This window comes from Grampus griseus, assembly GCF_964374135.1.
Source record: "Grampus griseus genome assembly, chromosome: 16".
Classification (NCBI taxonomy): domain Eukaryota; kingdom Metazoa; phylum Chordata; class Mammalia; order Artiodactyla; family Delphinidae; genus Grampus; species Grampus griseus.
Genome location: NC_139010.1, coordinates 24,234,141 through 24,254,268, shown reverse-complemented (window position 1 = coordinate 24,254,268; position 20,128 = coordinate 24,234,141). Strand labels below are relative to the sequence as shown.

Below are 20,128 nucleotides of genomic sequence, written 5' to 3'. Positions count from 1 at the left end.
CTTGCCGACTGGAGCCTATATTGTCCTGCTCCTCGTTTGTTACTGAGAACAGGGACAGAGGATGGGGAGTTTCCCTGATCTGTGTATTCTTCTCAAGTGGCCTAGAAAGTCCCACAGCCTGTATATGTCTTCCCAGGCCCTTCTCCTGTCCCACCAGGCCAAACGCTTTGCAAATGGCCCACACCTATTCCTCTGAACTTCTGGCCACTGTGACCCTTCTAACAAGGCCCGACCTTTGGCATCCCATTCCAGGGCTGCAGGCCCATCCCTCCCTTGGCAAACAGTGCATGCAGCCCAGAAGCAGGATGCAGCAAGATCTCAGCTAGTAGATGGCTATTTTGGGACAGGGAGGATCCTGGGAGGATGCTGGCGAGGTCAGAGTAGGAAGGGAAAGAGGTGGGTTTTCTGCCCACGATTATGTGTCCCAAGCCTTCTGGATGCTGCCCAGGGGCCCGAGGCTGCCACAAGGAAGAACACACCCACCACAGGGCTCCAGCCGTGGCCCGGCTGGCTGCAGAGGAAAACTGGGGGCAGGCACAGGTCTGGGGCTCTAGGTTCCAAATCCAGTGGCCACAGTGGGACGGAAGAGTGTGTGTTTATTTTCTGTGTCCTAACAGCAAGTGATTTCAGCATCAGGCAAGAGTCAGAGCCGTCTCGGAGGGGGAGAGGCGTCAGAAGCCAACCGGAGGTCAGATGGAGAACACCGGAAAGCTTCCAATCACCCAGCAATGATTATTGATGATAATTTGTTGAACATTCATTGAGGATCTACTATGTGTGGAGCACAATATTAGGCGCTGGCCAGAAAAAAAGTGAATAATGCTTTGCGGCACTTTACAATTGTGTAAGTCCTTCTGCAAGCATCAGGAGCCTTAAAATGTTCATAAGGTGGTTTATAAACTCTGACCCTCAGGAGATAATCGCAGATGCATGATTCGCGTACAAGGATGAGAGTGGTGTTTTACTGACTTTGGGGACCGCAGACATTTCAGAATGCCAGAACTCCACCTTGCCTGTTTCCAGCGTTCCCGAGAAGGTCATCCATCAATGTCAAGTGCTCAGTACTGTGCCTGGCACAGAGTGGGTGCCCAGTGAGGGGCAGGGGCAGTAACCGCTGTTACTCAGCACAGGTTGGCAGCCACGTGGCCCAGGCCTTAGTGTGGAGGAGGTACCTTTACCACGGGGTGCGAAGCCTCAGGCTGGGCAGAGGGGGCAGGTTCAGGGACCCAGCAGGACTCAGCCCATCCTAGGAGATGCATTTTACTCTGTCGTTTTGCTGTCTGAGACACCTCTGTGCAGCCCTCCAGTCCTTCCCTGCTGACTCTGCAAAATGCTGGGAGAGCATCTTACTCTCCTTCTGATTTTGCCTCCGTTTGGGGCCTCTATATTCTCCCGGTGTTGCTCACCTGGCTCTGAGCTATATACTTCGGGCCAAACTGCCCTCTGGGGAATTCTCCAACACTCGGGACACCCTCACAGGTTCCCCTGCTCACTCTCCTCCCATCTCCCGGCCAACTCAGTCCCTGCTGGTGGCCCTTCGCACAGAGGACCAGTGTCAAGCCCTTCTTCCCCCCCAGCACCTCCGAGCATCCTTCCTCTCCACCACCTCGGAGCGGCTCATACTGCTTCACAGCTTCCTCTTCGCCATCCAAGAGCTGAAGCACCCTTCCAGTCCTTCCTCCCTCCTGCCACATCCCTTCCTAGCTCTCAGCCTCCCAGGGCCATCCGAGTCAGACTCTCCCAAGCACTAAATGGATACCTATTGGTAGGCCCCCACTTTAATGGAGGCAGGACATGAGAAACCCAATCAGGCGGGGAAGGGAGAAGGACGAGCCTGTCTGCCCGTAAATGTGCCCCCGACACCGGGACACAGTGTTTGATAAGGATTTCAGTGCATCTTTAAAGTGCAAGAGGAATCGAGGAGAAAAACAAAAAAAATAACAGTAGTGCTCACTAGGAATCAGGGAAGTACTAAGTACTCTCTATGAGGACCTCACTGAACCTCTGCCATATACCTGGAAGGCGGGTATTATCCTCATTTCTCAGACCGGGCCACCGGGGCAGAGAGAGGTTAAATAACTCCCTGAAGGTCACACAGCTGGCAGATGTCAGAGCTGGAATTCAAACCTAGCTCTTCCATGGTCCAAGTCTCCTGCCCTTCACCAGCATTCTATACTTCAAGCAAGAACAGCTGCAACTGACCAAGAGCTACGAGGACGACAGACACGGTGGTTTGAAACGCGGGCTGCCCCACAAACCCCGATGCACACAGTTGCTCTGCCCAGGCCGCGTCAACACACCCTCACCTTCATCTCATCTCATTAATCCTGGCATTCTTTCCCCAAAAGCCATCACAGATCCCATGGCTCAATCTCTGGGACCCCAAGGGAGGGAGGGAGCTTCCCAGGGCTCCTGGACACCCTTTTAATTAACCCAGATGACCCTCTTCTGCCTGAGGCCAGCTGAATCCCGTCACGGTCTCACCAGCTCCCGTGGCACCTGAACTGTGACTCCCAACTGTGACTCAGCCCACTCACGCTCCAGTGAATGTGGTCCCTCCACTTCCCCCGTGTTCAGCATCTGTCGGCCTCTTGTCCCTGGCTCGGGGACCCTGAGTGGGGCCTCCTAGGGCTCCTCGGCCTCTGTGTCCAGTGGAGTGTCCTGCCACAGTGGGCATCCAGGGCCACACTCTGAGCTGGCAGTGGCCTGGAGCAGGGCAAACCCTCGGCGGTTCCTCGGGAGTGGTACCTTGCTCCACACCCTGTTTCAGCTTCCTCCCTCAGCCCCAAAGGGGTGCAACCCATTCCCATGACTCATGGCAACGGTGAAACTTGCCCATCTGTCATTCTCGTAGCTTAATAACGATGGTGGGTGACTTAGAAAACCATGGCTTGTCAATATTACTAACTGTAGACAATGCAGTTAAACCTCTGCGCTCGGGACCCAGGCCACAGCTGGGACTGAATGAGCAGATGTGGTAAGGAGGCGGCCACACAGCACAGGGGAAGGGCACTGGAACACGTCCTCGGTAGGGAGCTGCCCATACAGGGTAGGAAACAGCAAAGGCAGACTCGGAATCCACCTTGGACTGGTCAGCTTGATCACACCACATCACGCAGCAACCTTAAGCTTGTTTGTGTGTGTGTGTGTGGCCTAGATACCAGGCGGTGAACACACAGGCCCTAAGCCACCTAGCTGGGGCAAGGTTTTGCAATTACAGGGCAATTCATTCATTTGGGCAACAAGCGCTTCTGAACCGACTATGTGCCAGGAGCGAGAGGCACAGTGGCAGGCTTCTCTTCAACTCCACGTAACACCTCACAAGTTGCCACACCCATTATCTTGCCTGATTTCACAGCCCGGTGTGCACAGTACCTGGCCCATAGAAGAGGTGATGAATAAATGAAAGATTGAATAAGCAAAGGAATGATGGATGGGGGATGGGGCCAATCAATCGGTACATGGAGGGTGAACATCAAGGACACTGTCATTTCCATCTTCCAAATGAAAAGTGACGCTCTGAACAGGGTGTGGCATGGCCACTGAGAGGGCCTCTGGTGTGTGTCCCCATCCTTGTCACCCCTTCGCAGGGCTCCTTACCTGGCGGGCAGTGACACCCTGGAGACGTCTTCGGGGTCTCCCGGCGCCTCCGTGAGTGGAGCTTCCATTTCTGCACAAGGAGACAGAGAAGAGCGGTCACTGGGAGTTGTAAACGCCAAGTTCTGGAAAGCGGCTGGGGGCTGGGGGGTGGGAGAGAGAGGGGGCGGGGGAGAGGGGCCGCCTGGGGGCTGGCAGGGGGACTGGTCCTGGATCAAAGGCTGGCCACCGGGCATCTGGATAATAAGAAGCAGATGGAGAGGTCCCGTCTTGGTAACCTCGGGGTCTTATGTCTTCGGAGAGCTCTGAAGGAAATTAACTCGAGCACAGGACCCTATAAAGCAGTGTGGCCTTCCTGCAGCTCACGGGCACAACGACCTGCTCTTCTTGGCTCTCTGCTAATTGCTTCCTGTCTAGCTCTGGGCACCTGTGGATCCCGGGAGCAGGGACAGTGACCTCTTTCCTTCCGGTGTTGCTCACAGAGCCAGGTACAGGCAGGCCCTCTGTCCCTCCATCAGAGCCCTTTCTCACCAGCTTGCCTATCCTTGGGCCAATCTGGAAGGCCCCAAAGATGCGGCAACAAGAAGACTGAGACGCCTGCCCTCAAGGACCTGCCACATCCGTGGAGATGAACCGATGACAGGTACACATCTGCCAGCCCTGACACCTGGAAAGGGCAGGGCGCTGAGCGCTGAGCGCCTCGGTCCTCACCACCACCGAGGGAGGGGATTGCGGGGTGAGGTGGGGGGAAGACAGAGGTTAACAGGTGTGCCTCTGGGTCAGACCGCCTGGGATCCTAGCAGTTTTTGGCCCCTGAGCTGATAACAGTCCTGACCTTATTGGTTACTGAGAGGATCAAAGAAGTTGGTGCCTAGAAAGAAAGGTGCCCAAGAGGCATCAATAAATGTTAGCTATTATTACACTCATTTTATAGGTGAGGGACCTGGGCACAGAGAAGAGACTAACCTGGCCGAGGTCACAGGGGAGGAAGGCTGAGATTTGGACCCCCTCTCTCTGAAGCTAGTGCTGCAGTTAGAAGCTGGTGGTCCCAGAACCAAATTGGCCCTTACATGTTTTTTGTTTTTGTTTTTGTTTTTGTTTTATGGTACACGGGCCTCTCACTGCTGTGGCCTCTCCCGTTGCGGAGCACAGGCTCCAGACGCGCAGGCTCAGCGGCCATGGCTCACGGGTCCAGCCGCTCCGCGGCATGTGGGATCTTCCTGGACCGGGGCACGAACCCGTGTCCCCTGCATCGGCAGGCGGACTCTCAACCACTGCGCCACCAGGGAAGCCCTAGATGTATTTTTATTTGGTTCCCCCAGTGATTTTTTTTTCATTGAATTTGTCCCCAGTGTTTTGAAGAGGCTGATTTCACATGAAAGTCTGTGTTTCTAACTTCTCTTGAAAAACTGGAAGATCTGGGCCCATGGGGCCTGTACTGTGTGGCTGGCTGTGACTGGCTCTCCTGTGCACTGTGGTCCCCACCCTGACCTGTCAACCGGTTAGGAGGCTGGCTGGCTCCCCACAAGCATTTCCCCAGCACATGGCTTCCCGCTACTGTGGAGTTCTGCCACTCAGGGTGAAAGGTAAAGGAAGTCACGTGAAAGGTGTCATAGGACTTGGTGTCACCTCTGGCTTGGCAGTGGAGAGGGAAGGTCAGGAAAGCTTCCTGAGGATTCACATCAGACTAATGTCTGCTGAGCACCCACTGTGTACTGGCGCTAAGCTGGGTGCTTTCACAGGGAATCACATCTATTTTTCATAATCAAACTCTAAGGTAGGTTAAACAGTGACCTCATTTCTTGCTGAAGGAAAGTGAGGCTCAGAGAGGCTGAGTGACTTGCCCAAGGTCATACAACCAGTATGTGGTGGATGTGGGATGAGAACTCAGGCCTTTTGATATAAAGTCTACTCCATCCTGCTGGAGAAGGGTGTATACAAACCCCCCTGGAAGAGGGAGCTCAGCCATTGTGTGTGTGTGCCTGTGTGTGCGTGTGTGTGTGTGTGTGTGTTGGGAGAGGGGCAGATCGACAGTGTTGAGGGGAGAGCACAAGGGGGCTGGAGGTCAAAACACACAGGAGGAGGAGAAAGCGAGGAATGTCCCAAAGGGAAGACCGTCACTCAGAAAGGGAGGCTGGCACACAAATACTAGGTGGATGACTATCGAGGTGGGCACAGAGTGGCCACCGGGCAAACCAAGGACATCCCAGGACAAGGTCTGGTGGAAGGCCCTGTGATGCCCAGCTCTGAGCCTAGCTCACTAGTACCACTTTCCAAGGAAGGGACTGTACATACCTGCTTCCACATCCCTTCCCACCAACAACCTGTGGGCTCTTCAAGGGGCTTATTTGCCAGTGGAGGAGACAGACAATGAATAGAGAAACAAATGAATATATAACCCAGGCAGCAATAAGCACTACAGAGAAAAATAAAGCAGGGTAAGGGGACGGAGAGTGACGGAAGGTGGTATTTTAAACTCGGGGGTCAGGGAGGTTCTCTCTGTGCAGGGGACGTTTGAGCAGAGAGCTGGCAGAAGTAAGGAAATGAGTCGTAGAGAGATGTGGAGGAAGCGTGTTCCAGGCAGAAGGAACAGCAGAGGTGAAGGTTCAGAGACGGGACTGTGTGCCGAGTGTTTGAGGAGGAGGATAGGGGACAGTGTGCCAGGAGGGACTCGGGTGAGGAAGGAAGGATGGGAACGTGGTGGGGGGGCAGATCTTTTGGGCGCTGGCAGAGACTTTGAATTTAGCAGCACACAGATTCCTGACATGTCCATGGCTTACTGACAGCCATAAAAATCTAGAGCTAGTACAGATGCTGTGGTGAGCCATCCGGGTCTCCCAGTCAGGAGAGGGTCAAGACTCACCCTTAGTGCCAGGTATGTTGGCTGCTGATGGCTGAGCTCCTCTCTAGGAACCACTCTCACCTTAAGCAGTTGCCTTGACCAGGGTCATGTCCACTCCCCCGGCAACCCGCAACCAATTACTCATAGATACCGTCTGATCCCTAGGCCTCAATTCAGGATGAGCTGCAGAGCCCCACGGGACCAGCTGAGGCCTCTGTCGTGACCGCGTCACGGCTCGACCCTCTGCCCACCCTGCCTCCCTCGCCGCCTCCAATGTTGATCCGATAAGCCTCTTGCTCACAAACCTCCGCTTCAGGCAAACCTGGAGTGACTTTCACATTCCCTGAGCCTTCACTTCACCCTCACCGGCGCCCTGTGCAATAGGCAGGCCACAAATCAGCCCCATTTTACGATAAAGGAAACAGACTCAGAGAGCGAAGGGGAATTGCCTTGAACAGGTAAGCCACAGAGAGCTTAAATTCCGGGTCTTCCACCTTCAAGTTCGGTATTTTTGTTCAATTCATCCCATATACATGGAGCTCCTACTAATCGAGAGACTGCAAACTGGAGAACAAGACACCATCCCCATCGGCAAAGGGGCTTGCGCCTCCCGTGGGAGAAGCACGTTGAGAAGTGTCCCGCTGACTGCAGACTCTGAATGCTGAGTGGGTGATGGGGGCCTGTGTGCCCAGGTAAGGGTCCAGACCGAAGGAGCCAAGCAAGGGTTTGAAGCAGAGGAGGCACATGGTCAAATCTGGCTGGTGTAAGGGCCCTCCAGCAGCATGCTGAGAACAGACAAGGACAGTGAGAAGGTTGGAGGCTGAGGCTCCTCTCTGAAGGCTGTCAGTCACCCACCCAACCAAGAGATGCTGGTGGGCCAGGCTACGGCCTGGCAGCATGACGGAGAGCGGCGGGGAAGGGGTACGCACGAGGAAGAAGGGACAGAGCATGAGGTGGACTTGGTGAGGGGGTAGGGTCCGGGCTCTGCTGTGGGTGGCCGAGATGCCCCCATGGAGAAAGGGCAGGGGCGAGGGCAGGCTTGTGGAAGGTGATGACTTTGGTTGAGGACAAGCTGAGTTAGTGGAAGGGTCCGGGTGGGAGGGGCGCATGTGGCTCCAGCACTCAGGAAAGAGGCCTGGGTGAGAAAGGTAGATCCGGGAATCAGGAGCGTCCATCAGGAGGGGCAGGAGACGTGTGAGAGGGCAAAGCCACTGGGGACACCGAGGTGTGAAACTGGCTGCGTTCAGGGTGTGGGTGTGTTCTCTCGGCCCGCCCAGTGTTTATCTTTGAAAAGCATTAAATCGAAACATCATCGCAGCCCTTTGAGAGTCTGGGCCTCAGCTCCACCCACTGACCCTCGTCTGCAGCTCATTCCTTCTAATACTCAACCCCAGGGATCCTTCCAGCCCCTGGTCCTTCAATCCACGGGTCCTTTCCCCTTTCCACTGTTCCTCGCCTGCCATGTTTCACTTCCCTCCTTCTCAGCTCTAATTCTGTGGCCAGTGACTATAATCACTCCCCAGGCTCCACCCTCGGCTGTCTTGATGCCCTGCCCCTTCAGCACATGCTCTCGGCCAAGCCACAAACCTGGTAGATGCAACGTTTCCACCTACCCCACTCCAGCACCCAAGCAGCAGATGAAGCTGGGGAAGGGGCCCAGCCTTGCTGACCGGCCTCACTTCATTCATGATCATTATCTCAGAGGAAAGCCCAGCAAGCATACCCCAGTCCCTCCATCTCACTGTCCTAGTAGTTCTCACACCTTCTGTCTCCAACCCCAATGTCACTGTCACCTGATGACCGCGAAGAGGCTCCCGCCCCGAGGCACACCCGCCCACCTGCATCTGTGCTCTCAGGTTAGGCCAACCCTCCACCAGCACGCAGGCAGGTCCCCCCTCCTGCCCTTATCCTGGGTCACTTACACCAGGGGTCAGCAAAGGTTTTCTGTGAAGGGCCAGCTAGTAAATATTTTAGGCTGTGTGAGCCATGTGATCTCTGTCACAACCATTCAGCTCTACTGTCGTAGGCGAAAAGCAGAGGAAGCACGGCTGTGTTCCCATAAAAACGTACTTACAAAAACAGCCTTCCAGTGGGATTTAGTGGTCGCTTGCCTACCCCTGATGCAATCTTTATGCAAACATGCTGCTCTTCCTCCCACCATAAAAAATAAATGAAAAATCCTCATGGACCCTGTTTAACTCTTTTCCTAGAAAAACTCCCTGAAGGGGGGTGTCTCGCCTGCTCTCCCCTGGACCACTCCCACCAGGCTCTTACCCTCCCTCCACCTGGCTCGCTCTCCATGAGGCCCCCCCCCATCCCGGTCCCCAGCGCCCTTCTGCAATATATTTGCTAGCCTTCCTCCTTGCTTTATTTTCTCCTTCAGATTCTGTTGTTGTTGTTGGCTTATTTATATTGCTTATTGTCTCCATCCCTAGAAAGCAAGTTCCACAAGGACATGAATATTTTGATCTGTTTCATTCATTGCTATATCCTCAGTGCCTACAACATGGCCTGGCACATGGTAGGTGCTCAATAAATATTTGTTGCTTAGGAGATGTCATGTAGGTCTAGATCTCTGATCTCTCTTGTAAATGGGAAGATCCGGCAACACTGGGCTGTGGTAACAATCGGGTGGTGCTGAGTGACGGCTGCCCCTTTTAGGTGGGCATGTGCTGTCCAGCTACCCAGAGTACCACCCCACCCCCAGCCAGTCTCACCGACTTAGGTCACCAGCCTGGCCCCCTTAGGCATCAGAGTTTGAGACCCTTGGTTTGAAATCCCCAGGCTGAGGCTCAGGGCCAGGTGTAAAACTTTCTGAGGCCCTGGGGTGGACCTCCAGCGGCCCTGGACAGAAAAGCCTTCCTGCTTCACCCCTGCTGTAAGCCAGGGCCTCCTGGAATGCCCCACACAGCCAGAGCTGAAATACCACCAGCCTGATCATTGCAGCTATTAAAATGCCTGTATCAGTATCAAAGGGAAAATGCCAAGTGGCCACTTACTCTCCCCAGAGAATGCAGCTCCGGCCTGGCCTGGGGTTTAGGGCCCACTCCCTCCCCACGCTCAGCCACAGGCCTCTTAAAGGGCTCAGGCTCAACCTGGGCCCCTGTAATATGTGGGTGGGTCCAAGTTGTGGTGTGAGGAGGGAGCCCATAGCAGAGGCCAGGTGAGCTCCTCACTCCACAGCCATGACCTTGAGCCTGGCACCTGCCCTCTCGGAGAATCTGCAAAATAGGGATATTACCCACCTGCCAGCCTCTTAAGTGTTGCCGTGGAAAGTGCCTTGGAAGCCATGAAGCACTTACCAGCTGGAATTATTAAATAGGAGTTAATATTAATAATAGTATTCAGTAGCTACACATACAGAGCAGTATATACCGGGCACTGGGCTAAGTGCTTTAGCATTTAATAGTTAATTTTTGGTATTAGTGTATGACTCCTATTAGAAGCCACCTGCCCTTGGAGGCTGTGGTGGGACTCTCTTTTGGGTTAGCACAGCTGGCCCCCAAATCCTGATGAAGCATACTCCATGGGGAGCTCGGCAATACGGATACGCGCTTGAGCTGTCTTTGGGAGTGCCAGGACCTTGGGGTCTAGTCCCAGCATTCCCACTAACTGTGTATTAAGAGAGAGATGGAACCCCTCTGGGCCTTGGTTTCCTCATCCATAAAATAGGAATACTATTAGTTATCCACTGGACCATACTGGACAGCTGGAGGGGTAAAATGAGATGAGATCAGAAAACAAAAAGAGGGGTCCAGATGTGAAGAAGGGTGAGCACCTGCTGTGCCAGCCTGTTTTTCTGAGCGGCCAGATGAAGGCCACTTCTCTCTTGAGCTGGTGCCAGGCCTGCCTCCTTCCACCTGCCACAGTGAGGCTGGCCTGGCCTCATGCACTGCTGCCGACATGTGGTCACGCCCCTCCCCCTCCTGGGAAACTCAGACCCCTTCTTCCCACAAAGGAGAGGGTGATGGAGGGTCCTGTCTGCAACCCTGCCTTTTGACCACAAGAACTAGAAGTTGAAGGAAGGAGTCGCCCATTGAAATGAGCATGCTGGGCAAAGCTCTGGCCCCTGTGCCAGCATCTGATCACAATGCTGGCTCACAGTGGGTGCTCCATTCCAGCTGCTGGAGTCTTCTTATTACCCTGTGCCATAGCTGCTACTGGGCTGGTGCCCCACTGGAGGCTGAGCTGGCCCTTTGAGGGAAGGGCCTGGTCTGGTGTCTCTGAGCCACACTTGAACCAAATTACTTACTTTTAGGCCTGTCCCCCGCTAGGATCTATCCCTGTGGTCCCAGGTGGGCTTTGGCCTGGGCTTGGAGAGAATTCAGATCGATGGAGATGAGGGTGGGGGAGGGCAATCCAGGGAGAAAAGCAAAGGCACGGAGGCAGGGCCAGGGCTGCACAGTGCTGGCTCTGTGGGCCGAATCCCAGGGACTGCAGGAGAGGGACAGATGGGTTTTGTTAAGGGGACAGGCCTGTGTGTGGCTGCATGCCCCGGAGTGCAGGCAGCAGAGCCGAGTGAAATCGAAGCGGAGGAAATGGAGATGCTCAACTCACCCCCACCAGAGCTGGACTTGCCCTGTCCGCTCCGGGAGCCTGTGTGCTGGGTGCCGTGGGGGGCCTGAGGAACTGTCTTCTCCCTCCCTCCCCTCCTCCCCTTCTCTTTGTGCAACGGACTTGGTGTCTGATCATAGACTCCCAGGGCCGTGAAGCAGGGCTGGAGGATCCTCCAGATGCCACGAGCTGCCTCTGCCACCCTGCTTCACCAGAACCACGGAGAGATATTGCTCCAGGCTCTGCAGATCAGAAAATTGGGGAAGGAGGCGCCTGTCCCTGTGTGAACTTTCTAGCCTTCATATGAGAAAGTTCTTCCAGCTAAACTAAGTCTCTGCTGCTGCCAGGGAGAAAGGAGCTGGGCCCTGGACTGTGCAGACGTGGGTGGGAGCCGGGTTAGCATGGGGCCTAGGACCTCCGGTTTCAGGGGCTCGGAGGTCATCCATGGACCCAGGGCAGGATGAAGCAGGGTCCCCCACAGTGGAGTGGGGAGGGGCTGGGGGCAAGAGTGCTGGGACGGAAATCAGAGCCTCTCCCCCACTCCCTTCCCTTCCACAAATGGGTATCGAGCACCTATGTCAGCAGAGCCACGCAAAGTGCCGGGGACCCACATGTGAGCGGAGCAGACATGGAGGCTGTCCTCATGGAGCTTACTCTCTAGGGAGGGGCACATAAGAGTCTCCAAACCACACACATCAACGTGAAGCAGCCACTGTCATCGGAGCTCTGGCCAGCGGGGGCCAGGTGCTGAGAGCCAGTCCTCGGGTACCGACTACGTTGGTTCTTCTTGGGGAAGTGACAGCTGATCTGACATCTGAGGATGCGCAGCAACTGATCAGGGGAGGGGCCCAGATACAGGGGAAACGGGCTAAGACCTGATGTAATACTGTGCTTCTAGTGAACCAGGCAGGAGTATTGCACATATTTACTCACTCAGCACTCACAGCAGCCCATTCATGAACGCGGAAACTGAGACAGAGACAGGTGAATTAACTTGCACACAGCCAAGAAGGGCAGAGGCAGGATCTGAGCCTGGCTCTGAGCCCATGACCCTCTCTGTATGCCTGTGCCTGTGCGGGTGGGGGTGAGGGGAGATGGGCTCTTTTCAGGAGATTGCAACATCTATTTACTGGAGAGACAGGCACTGCTCAAAGCACTCATCTTAACTTTTTTTAATCCTAAAAACAACACTCATAAGATGGAGATACTCTTATCATCATCACCCCATTTTATAGAGATACAACCCAAAGCACAAAGGGGTTAAACAACTTGCCCAGTGTCACACAGCCAGTAATTAGCAGAGCTGGACTTGAACCCGGCAATCTGGCTCCAGAGTCTGTGCTCTTAGCCATGACCGTGTAGAGTCATTTGGCTAGACTTCAAAAGTGAGCGGAGGAGAGCCATGAGGCTAGAGAGGGTGGCAAGGGCCCCATCCTGCAGGCCTCATGGACCATATTAGGAAGCAATAGGAAGTCTCTGTAATCAGGGAAATGTGGAGATCAAATTCAGAGTTTTTGAAAGATTACCCTGGCTGCCATGTGGATGATGAAGAGAGCAGGGCAGGGTAAACGGGTTAGGAGGCTCCTGCCGTGGCCTGGGGGACCCAAGGGTAGCTCAGGTAGGGAGGTACAGGCAGTGAGACAAAGAAGAAGACAGGTTTGTGGGAGGCCGAGAAGGTGCAGTCGGTAGGACATGGAATCAGTGCAGTTAGACGCCAGTGCTGGGCATGCAGAGGTTCTGGGGAGGGCCAGACTTCCTGCTCAGCTTAGAGACACTGAACGTGAGGTGCTGTCAAGACATGCTGGAGGAGTGGGATGACAGGTGTAGAATGGGTCTGGAGCTCTGACAAGATGAAGACCACACACAACATTACAGCCACAGCTGTCTAATCATGGAACATCCAGCTGCATAAGGTAGTGATCTCCCCGTCACTGAGGGAGTGTAAGCCTGAGAATCAGGGGTGCTGTCGGGGATTCCTTTTAGCACATAACTCCTTTCTTTCTAACATTCTGAGTTCGTGGAGTGGGGAGACGCTAGAGGTGGCAGGACCACCCCCCCTTCCCATGTCACCGAGTCTCCCCCTACCCCTGGGAAACCTCAGTGCCAGCTCACAGGGAAGTCGCTAAGCCTGTTCCTGGAAAAGCCCCAGCTCATGCCCCTTTCTGCATCCCTGTCCCCAGAGGTCACCCTTCCTGTCCTGCCTTACAGGCCACCTTGTCAGAGCATGACCTGTTGCAGAAAACCTCCAAGTGATGGCTTAAGAGGCACCTTCATGGGGCATCTGCGGCATAAGAGGTGACTGCAGGTGTAAAGTCCCTTGGATGGCAGAATCCCAGGCCCTGTGACAGCCTATGGGGGGAAGATGTGTCCTCTGGGGGCAGCAGGGCCTCCCCTGCTGAACTGAAAGAACAGGTAGGGGACTCCTCTGGCGGCCCAGTGGTTAAGACTCTGTGCTCCCCTTGCAAGGGGCACGGGTTGCACCCCTGGTTGGGGAACTGGGATTCTGCATGCCACGTGAAAAGAACAGGTAGGAATGAGCCTCCTGGCGGGGGGGCGGGCGGGAGGGCAGGTAGACCGGGTGAGCTGCCCACAGCAGGAAATGCCTGAGCTAAGGAAAGACGGAGACTTCCCTTTGGACTGTGGGCATGGAGGAGGCCTGGGAGGCTGGGGATGGGTGACAGGAGAGGAAAGGGGGCTGAGGAGGCCCAGCCCGTGTGGACTCCAGCCATGCGGGATTTTGGGAAAACCCACAATAGCCTCCAGGAGGGGAGACAGGGGCCCAGTGTCCCCTGGAAAGGCTGTGCCCAGCCTCTCAGGCAGGCAGTTCTGCCCCTTTGTGCTCGGCTTGCCCTCACTCTTTGAAGGCTCAGAGGAGTCCCCACTGCCAGCAGGCCCATTCCCGCCCTTTGGGCCACAGAGAGTTTTCTGCAGGGAGGCCCACACCCAGGGCAGGAGGCCTGCAGAGGAGCAGGGAGTGTCCGCATGCCTCTGCTGCTGGGGCCTGCCCGCCACACAGCTGGGACCCCAGCCTGCCCCAGCCCTCCCAGCCCCTCCCCACACCCGGGCCTCAGTTTCCCTTGGAGGAAACTGCTGACTTCCTTTCCTTATGGAGGACTCAACAAGACTGCTTCTGAATATAAATGTTTCAGACATTACATGAAATTCCTAAAAATCTTATATGTTCTGGTATAATGTTATAAGTCATAATTCTAGTTATTATTTTAAAATGTATATCTCAGAAATAACTAAATTTCCTTGTCAATTGCATTATTATGAACTTTCATCAAATCTTTAACCGTGGTCAGTTTTAAGTCTTTTGTTATTTACAGACAGTTCTGGATGTACTCTGAGGCTTTTGCAAAAATGTTCCTATAAAAGGGTTTCATCTTCAAGGAATTCATGGAAAAGACTCTGACAAGTACAGGCTTCTGGTAACTGACTACACTGCTGAACTGAATGAATAAGCATTTTCAGAACTCTAATGGAAAACTGATGAACTCATAAAAGTGCTAACAAAAGATCAAGATAAAAAAAAATTAATTACATGGGACTGAGTGAACTGATGAGGATGATTATAATTTTTGTGACTTTGTCTGAATAAAAAAAAAAAAAAAAGAACTGCTTCTGGGAGGGACAGAATCCAACCAAAAGAGGTGGGAGAAGGATTCTTAAGGCTTCTGCTGAAACTTCCTTTCTTCTGGAGGGCAAAGTTGATTTTATTTTTTGAAAAACCAAGACCAAAACCCAAACCCAACAACCCCGCTCCAAAACAATAAATCCCACTGCTTTCGTTTCTTTAACCAACCCATACTTTCAAACTGTGCGCTGTACAGTAGGACTGTTATTGACATCTCATCGTGATCCTCATTACTGCCACCATCAGCCCCTGAAGCGCTGCTCAGGACTCAGGCGAGGGGCCTGGGGTAAACTGCACAGGATGCTCCTGGCTCAGGGGAACAGATACAGTCTCTGTCTCTGTCTCAAGTACTGTCAGCTGTGGAGTTTGTTAAACAACCTACTGCCAGACCCTACCCACGGGGATTCACATCAGGGTTTGGGGAAGGAGGTCAGCTTTGGTGTGTTTTAAAGTTCTGCCGGTGCCACTATGCAGCCTGCCCATCACCAGTCCAGGGACAGGCCTTTGAGGGTGTGCAGACATGAGAGAAGGAGGGGAGAGTCACTTAAAAAAGTTTAGTTACTATAGAACTTTTATCCCTATTTTGCTCCAAAAGGAGACACTCAGGCAGCTACAGAGGCACACAGATAGACACACATTATATAGCAAAGCAGCAGGACAGAAGAGAGAGAAAGAAAAGCAAGGGCAGGGTGATAAAACAGAGCTGAGACTGGAGCTTATGCAAAACCTTCTGCCCGAAGGACTCTGCTCTGCCGTGGGGTGAACACCAGATTTGGGGCTAAGCTTCCTAGAGGACAGTTCAATGTCCAAGAGACAAGACCCAACTCATCCCTCCTGGAAGCCCAAACATTCTGGAAGCCAAGGCTGGACAGGGACTTTCTAAGGGTCCTCATCACCAAGGCCTGCTGTATCAAAAGGCATTCTCAGCTCCATTCTTACAACAAAGATGGTAATGTGAGCTGATGCCAAGTCAGTTCGGTAAATGCCACCTCTGTGGGAGCTGAATCAGACTGAACTAAACAGGTCCCTAGCCCTGGCCTATGTGACCTGCCTCAGCTGACAGTGAAGTATGGTACTCTATACAGATTGTATACACATGTGGCTCTGAATGCCAGCTCTGGGGCCAGACTGCCTGGGTTCAAGACCTGGCTCTGCTACTTACTAGCTGTGTGACCTTGGGAAAGTTATGCACCGTCTCTGGGCCTCTGCATTCTCTTCCGTAAGATGGGAAGAGTAAAAGTATAACCACTTCATAGGATTATTGTGAGAATTAACCGAATTAATAGATGTAAAGCTCTTTGGATACTGCTTAATAAATATTAGCTATTAATAAAAGTTGTAGACATGATACAGCCTCATTTTATCTCCACCACTGATGAGGGACGTGGTAATGGTTACAGTTGCTATTAACTGAATCTTGCACCAACTCTGTGAGGAGGATGTTATCCCCATTTTGCAAATCAGGACACCGAGACTCAGGTAACACAACTATTTAGCAGCAGAGGTGCTGTGGGCTTGCCCACTTTACTGTTTTGCCCCAACCAAAAACATGCCAGGCAGCCTGGGCAGGTGAAGACAAAGCTCCTGACACTTGGGAGTAGGGGATGGGAGGGGACGGATGCTCCTAGCTGCTCTGTACAGGTGGGCACACATCACACTGAGCTATCCCCACTCTCAGCCAGGACCAGGGGTTGCAGCTCTGACTGAAGAGGAGTTAATCAGTTCATCCTCTACTGATTGCTGTGAAACACCCAGCTCCAGGGCACACCCCCTGAGCAAATGCTGAGCAGACAGCTGGGTCTGGGTTGAGGGCAGTGGGCGGAGGACAGCTGACTGAGACGGCTTCACTGGCCTCCAGCAGTAGGACCTTAAATCAGCAACTAATTGCTGAGGGCTGCCTACTTTGTGCAAAGCCCCAGGCAAGACTCAGTCAAGGACTCAGAGACCAGTGACCTCCTATCCCTGCCACTGGGTTGTATGAGGTCAAATGGAGAGACGAGACGTTTAAAGGCAATGGAGAGGAGGGCACACTGCACAATGTGTTTGAAACTGAGCCGTGGTCGGCAGATAGATTTTTATCTGGTGCATTGACTCTAATAGACTGGGAGTGGCAGCCTGGAGAGCTGTGTCAAGAAAGATTCTGAGGCCTAGGTAGACTCATGGGGCATGGGCTGAGTGATTAGTAATGCCTGCCGTGGTTCTCGGGTAAGAAAAGTCAGCACGTGTCCTGTCTATTTTCCTTCTCTGAGCTAGATGCTTGGCATGGCCAGGCAGTTCTTCAGGAAGTCGGAGCAGGGAGAGGGCCTATTTGGGGTCGGGGTGGTTTGGGAAGACTTTCCAGAGGGCACTGGGGCAAGTCTGGAATGATCAGGAATAAGGGGAAAAGGCATCTTTCTGAGGGTGTCAAATTGTGAAACTGTGCATAAGGCAGATGGCATACTGCTTCAGATGCTTTGACTTTTTCCCACCATCTTCTTACGAGGGCTGGCTACTTAATGAGGTCCTCAGGCTGGTTTGGAGCTACTTGCTAAGTTTAAGGCCTTTGGAGAAGCAATAAAACTTTAACAGCTCTCCCTAGTTTTATCTATGGTAAATATTGCTCTGTATTTTAAAAAATTAATTAGAGTCAGGAAATAGCTCTTTATCTTGAACCTCAACTCTTGCTAGTTGGGTAGCAGTTTCCTGGAACAGTGTTGAAAAGGATTCCGAAGCTGTATGTAAGCTCAATGTGAAAGTGTGCGGCAATCGATTAATAATGTCTGCTGAGGGCAAGAAGTGGAGAGTGGAGTGTACACTTGCCTTGTCTTGGCCACCACTTGGCCAGACAATTACTACTGTCCAGAAAGGAGAAGGTGTGGTGTGGAGGAGAGGTGACTGATGGAGACAGGGGTCCTACCTCCAGCTACTCTGATACCTGGTGTGCAGCTTTGCACCTGTTTTCTCATCAGTAGAGTGAGGGGACTGGACTCAAGGGTCTCTGAGGATCTTCCCTCTATTAATTCCCCATAAGACTAGTCATTTACTCATAGTGTGGAAAGAGGAGTAGTATTAGGATTGACTCAGTGGAGCGCTGGCTGCATCTGAGGGCACCTGGAACTAAGCTCTGTCCATTAACTGAGGTCCAGGCAGCTGTGATGTACACAGGACACTCTACACAGGCCCACACCCCACCATTCACACACTCTCCCTTTAAGAACCTGCTCCTGTCCTCAATCCTAGAGGACCCCATCCAGAGCCCCAATCTCTCAGCCACTGCTCTGATCTCTCCTCCAAATGCTCCTGGAAAGAGCGCAGTAGGGGGCTCCTGTACACACTCTATAAATGTAAAACATTCCCGTTACAATGGTTGCTATTGTTATTTTTAGGGATGAGGGAGTCTGCCTGGGGTTCCCTCAACATTTTAGCTTGGAAGTTTCAACCACTTCCTCGCCCAGGGGTTTCTTGGGGTGGAAAATGCCCTCAACACCCAAAGGACTGGATCACAGATAGTGAGATGGAGGTACAGTGACATCAGTTTTCTCAGCTATAAAATGGGGTAATGAGAGTATCAATCCTTAGGGAAGTCGTGAGGAGTGAAAGAGATAATACACGTAGCACTGGGCCATTGTGCATACCCTATAAATGCGGGACACTCCTATTACAGCTGCTGTTACTCTTGCTGTTGGGGATGGGGAGTCTGCCTGGCATCCCTCAGCGTCCACCCTGAAGGAGGCTGCTGACACCCCTTGCTCCCCCTTGGCCTGCAAAATGGATCTGGCAAGTTTAAATTCCACCCTCTTCTCTATCACCGCACACCGTCTGCCCAGCCCTAGGTGCCATCTGATTTCCTCCATTTGGGCCATTCCAGTTTCTTTTTTTACAGCAAGCAAATCAAGTAACAGGCAGCTGGAGCGCTCATTAAGGGTTCCAGACCAGGAGAGAGGCGCTGATGGGGGAACAGCTGGAGCTGAGGCCTGGAAGCCACACTCCCAGCTCCCCTGAGCTGGCTTCCTGCCCCCATGCTCCTCTCCTGGCACTGACCCACCCCTCCCAGTGGCTCAGCCACTCAGATCTGGGCCTGTGCTCACATCAGTCCCAGCTCACCTCATTCCAGCCTCTTCTCCCTACTGGGTACCCTCAGCCTGGCCTGCCAGCTCCCTCTTCCTCCTGTCTCACAGTCACAGCCTCTGCCCCCAGCATGCTGCTTTCCCCACTGGGATGAGTGGTGTGCATGTGCCCCTGGATTCCTGCCTCCAGGCCTTTGTCCAGGCTGTGTGCCTCCCCAGGATCGCTCTGCCCGATGCCCTGCCTCCATCCTTCAGGGAGTGGCCCCGGGCTCACCTGCTCCGGGACGCACTGCCTGCCCCGGGTCCCCGGGAGCTCCCCAGACCTTTACAGAGAAGGAATCTGAGGTGCAGGTGCAGGGCACAGCTTACCTAAGGCCACACGGCTGGCAAAGCCCAGCTGGAATCCTGGCACATGGGGTGCCTTTGTGCCCTTCGCAGGCACGAACCCTCTGCATGTCCATTTCACAGAATCATTCTGCAACAAAACCATTCCCCCTCTCTCCTCTGCCAGGCCTTCTCACCCGGGGGTTTCCACTGGTCCCAGTTCTCACTTCTCTCCTCACCCTTCCTCACCTTTGCCCTTTGCTCTGATCTGGGAGAACAGACCTAGGACAGGAAAGGGTGGAGGAAGGGCCTCCAGTTGCTCCTGAACACCTTTGATGGCCCAGAAGCTGCCTGCTCCTAGCACAGCGTCATCCCGTGGACCTTTCTGCGGTGACGTGCATGTTCTATGGCTGCGCTGGTGGCCACTAGCTACAGGTACCTTTGAAAGATGGCTAATGTGACCAAGTAACTACATTTTAGATTTTATTTAATTTAAATATAATGAGTGACATGTGACTAATGGTTACCGTACTGGACAGGGCAGACCTTAGAGTGTCCCTTCCGGAGCCACTGGACTGCAGGCTCCGTCCAGGGGAGGCCTCCTGGGGTTATCACCATACAGACTAGACCACCTGCCACCTCTACCCACAGGACTGCTCCCTCCCTCTGGTCCCAACGCCCTCTGCTACTGATCTCAGGTCCCACCACTGTGGCTGCCATTTCCATTCATTCCCCTGTCTCCACTAGTGCCCCTGACCAGGTCACAGTCCCCTCTGGCTGCACTAGCCTCTCGTTTGGCCTCCCTGCTCTGCCCTGCTCTTCCACTCATTCTGTGTACGTCGCTGCCTTCCTCAAGACCCTTCCACGGCTCTCCAGTGCTCTTACAAAGAATGAACCGTCTCTAAGGCCCCTCTTGACCTCGGCTGCCTGTCTCTCTCCAGCCGTATCTTCCACCACTCAGTTCCCCAAGGCAAACCCCTCCCTCTGGCTTTCGGCTTCCAGAAGTTGTTCCCTTTGCCCTGTACTCATCCCCATTTGCCTGGAGAACTCCTATTCACCCTTTAAGTCTCCACTTGAAAATCACTTTCCCAGGAAGCCCCTGCCATCGGGTAGCTGCATGGTAATCCA

At 53.5% G+C, this 20,128-nt stretch overlaps 1 protein-coding gene across 1 annotated transcript in view; it reads right to left on the bottom strand.

Annotated features, from left to right (window-relative positions):
* The window catches only part of COL13A1 (collagen type XIII alpha 1 chain), a gene marked incomplete at its 5' end in the record, with an annotated part of 143,787 nt that overhangs the window by 121,170 nt on the left and 2,489 nt on the right, over positions 1-20,128 (bottom strand). The window contains one exon of the mRNA XM_082673817.1: positions 3,593-3,670. Coding sequence (XP_082529943.1) covers positions 3,593-3,670 — 78 coding nt within the window. The remainder of the gene's footprint in view (positions 1-3,592; positions 3,671-20,128) is intronic.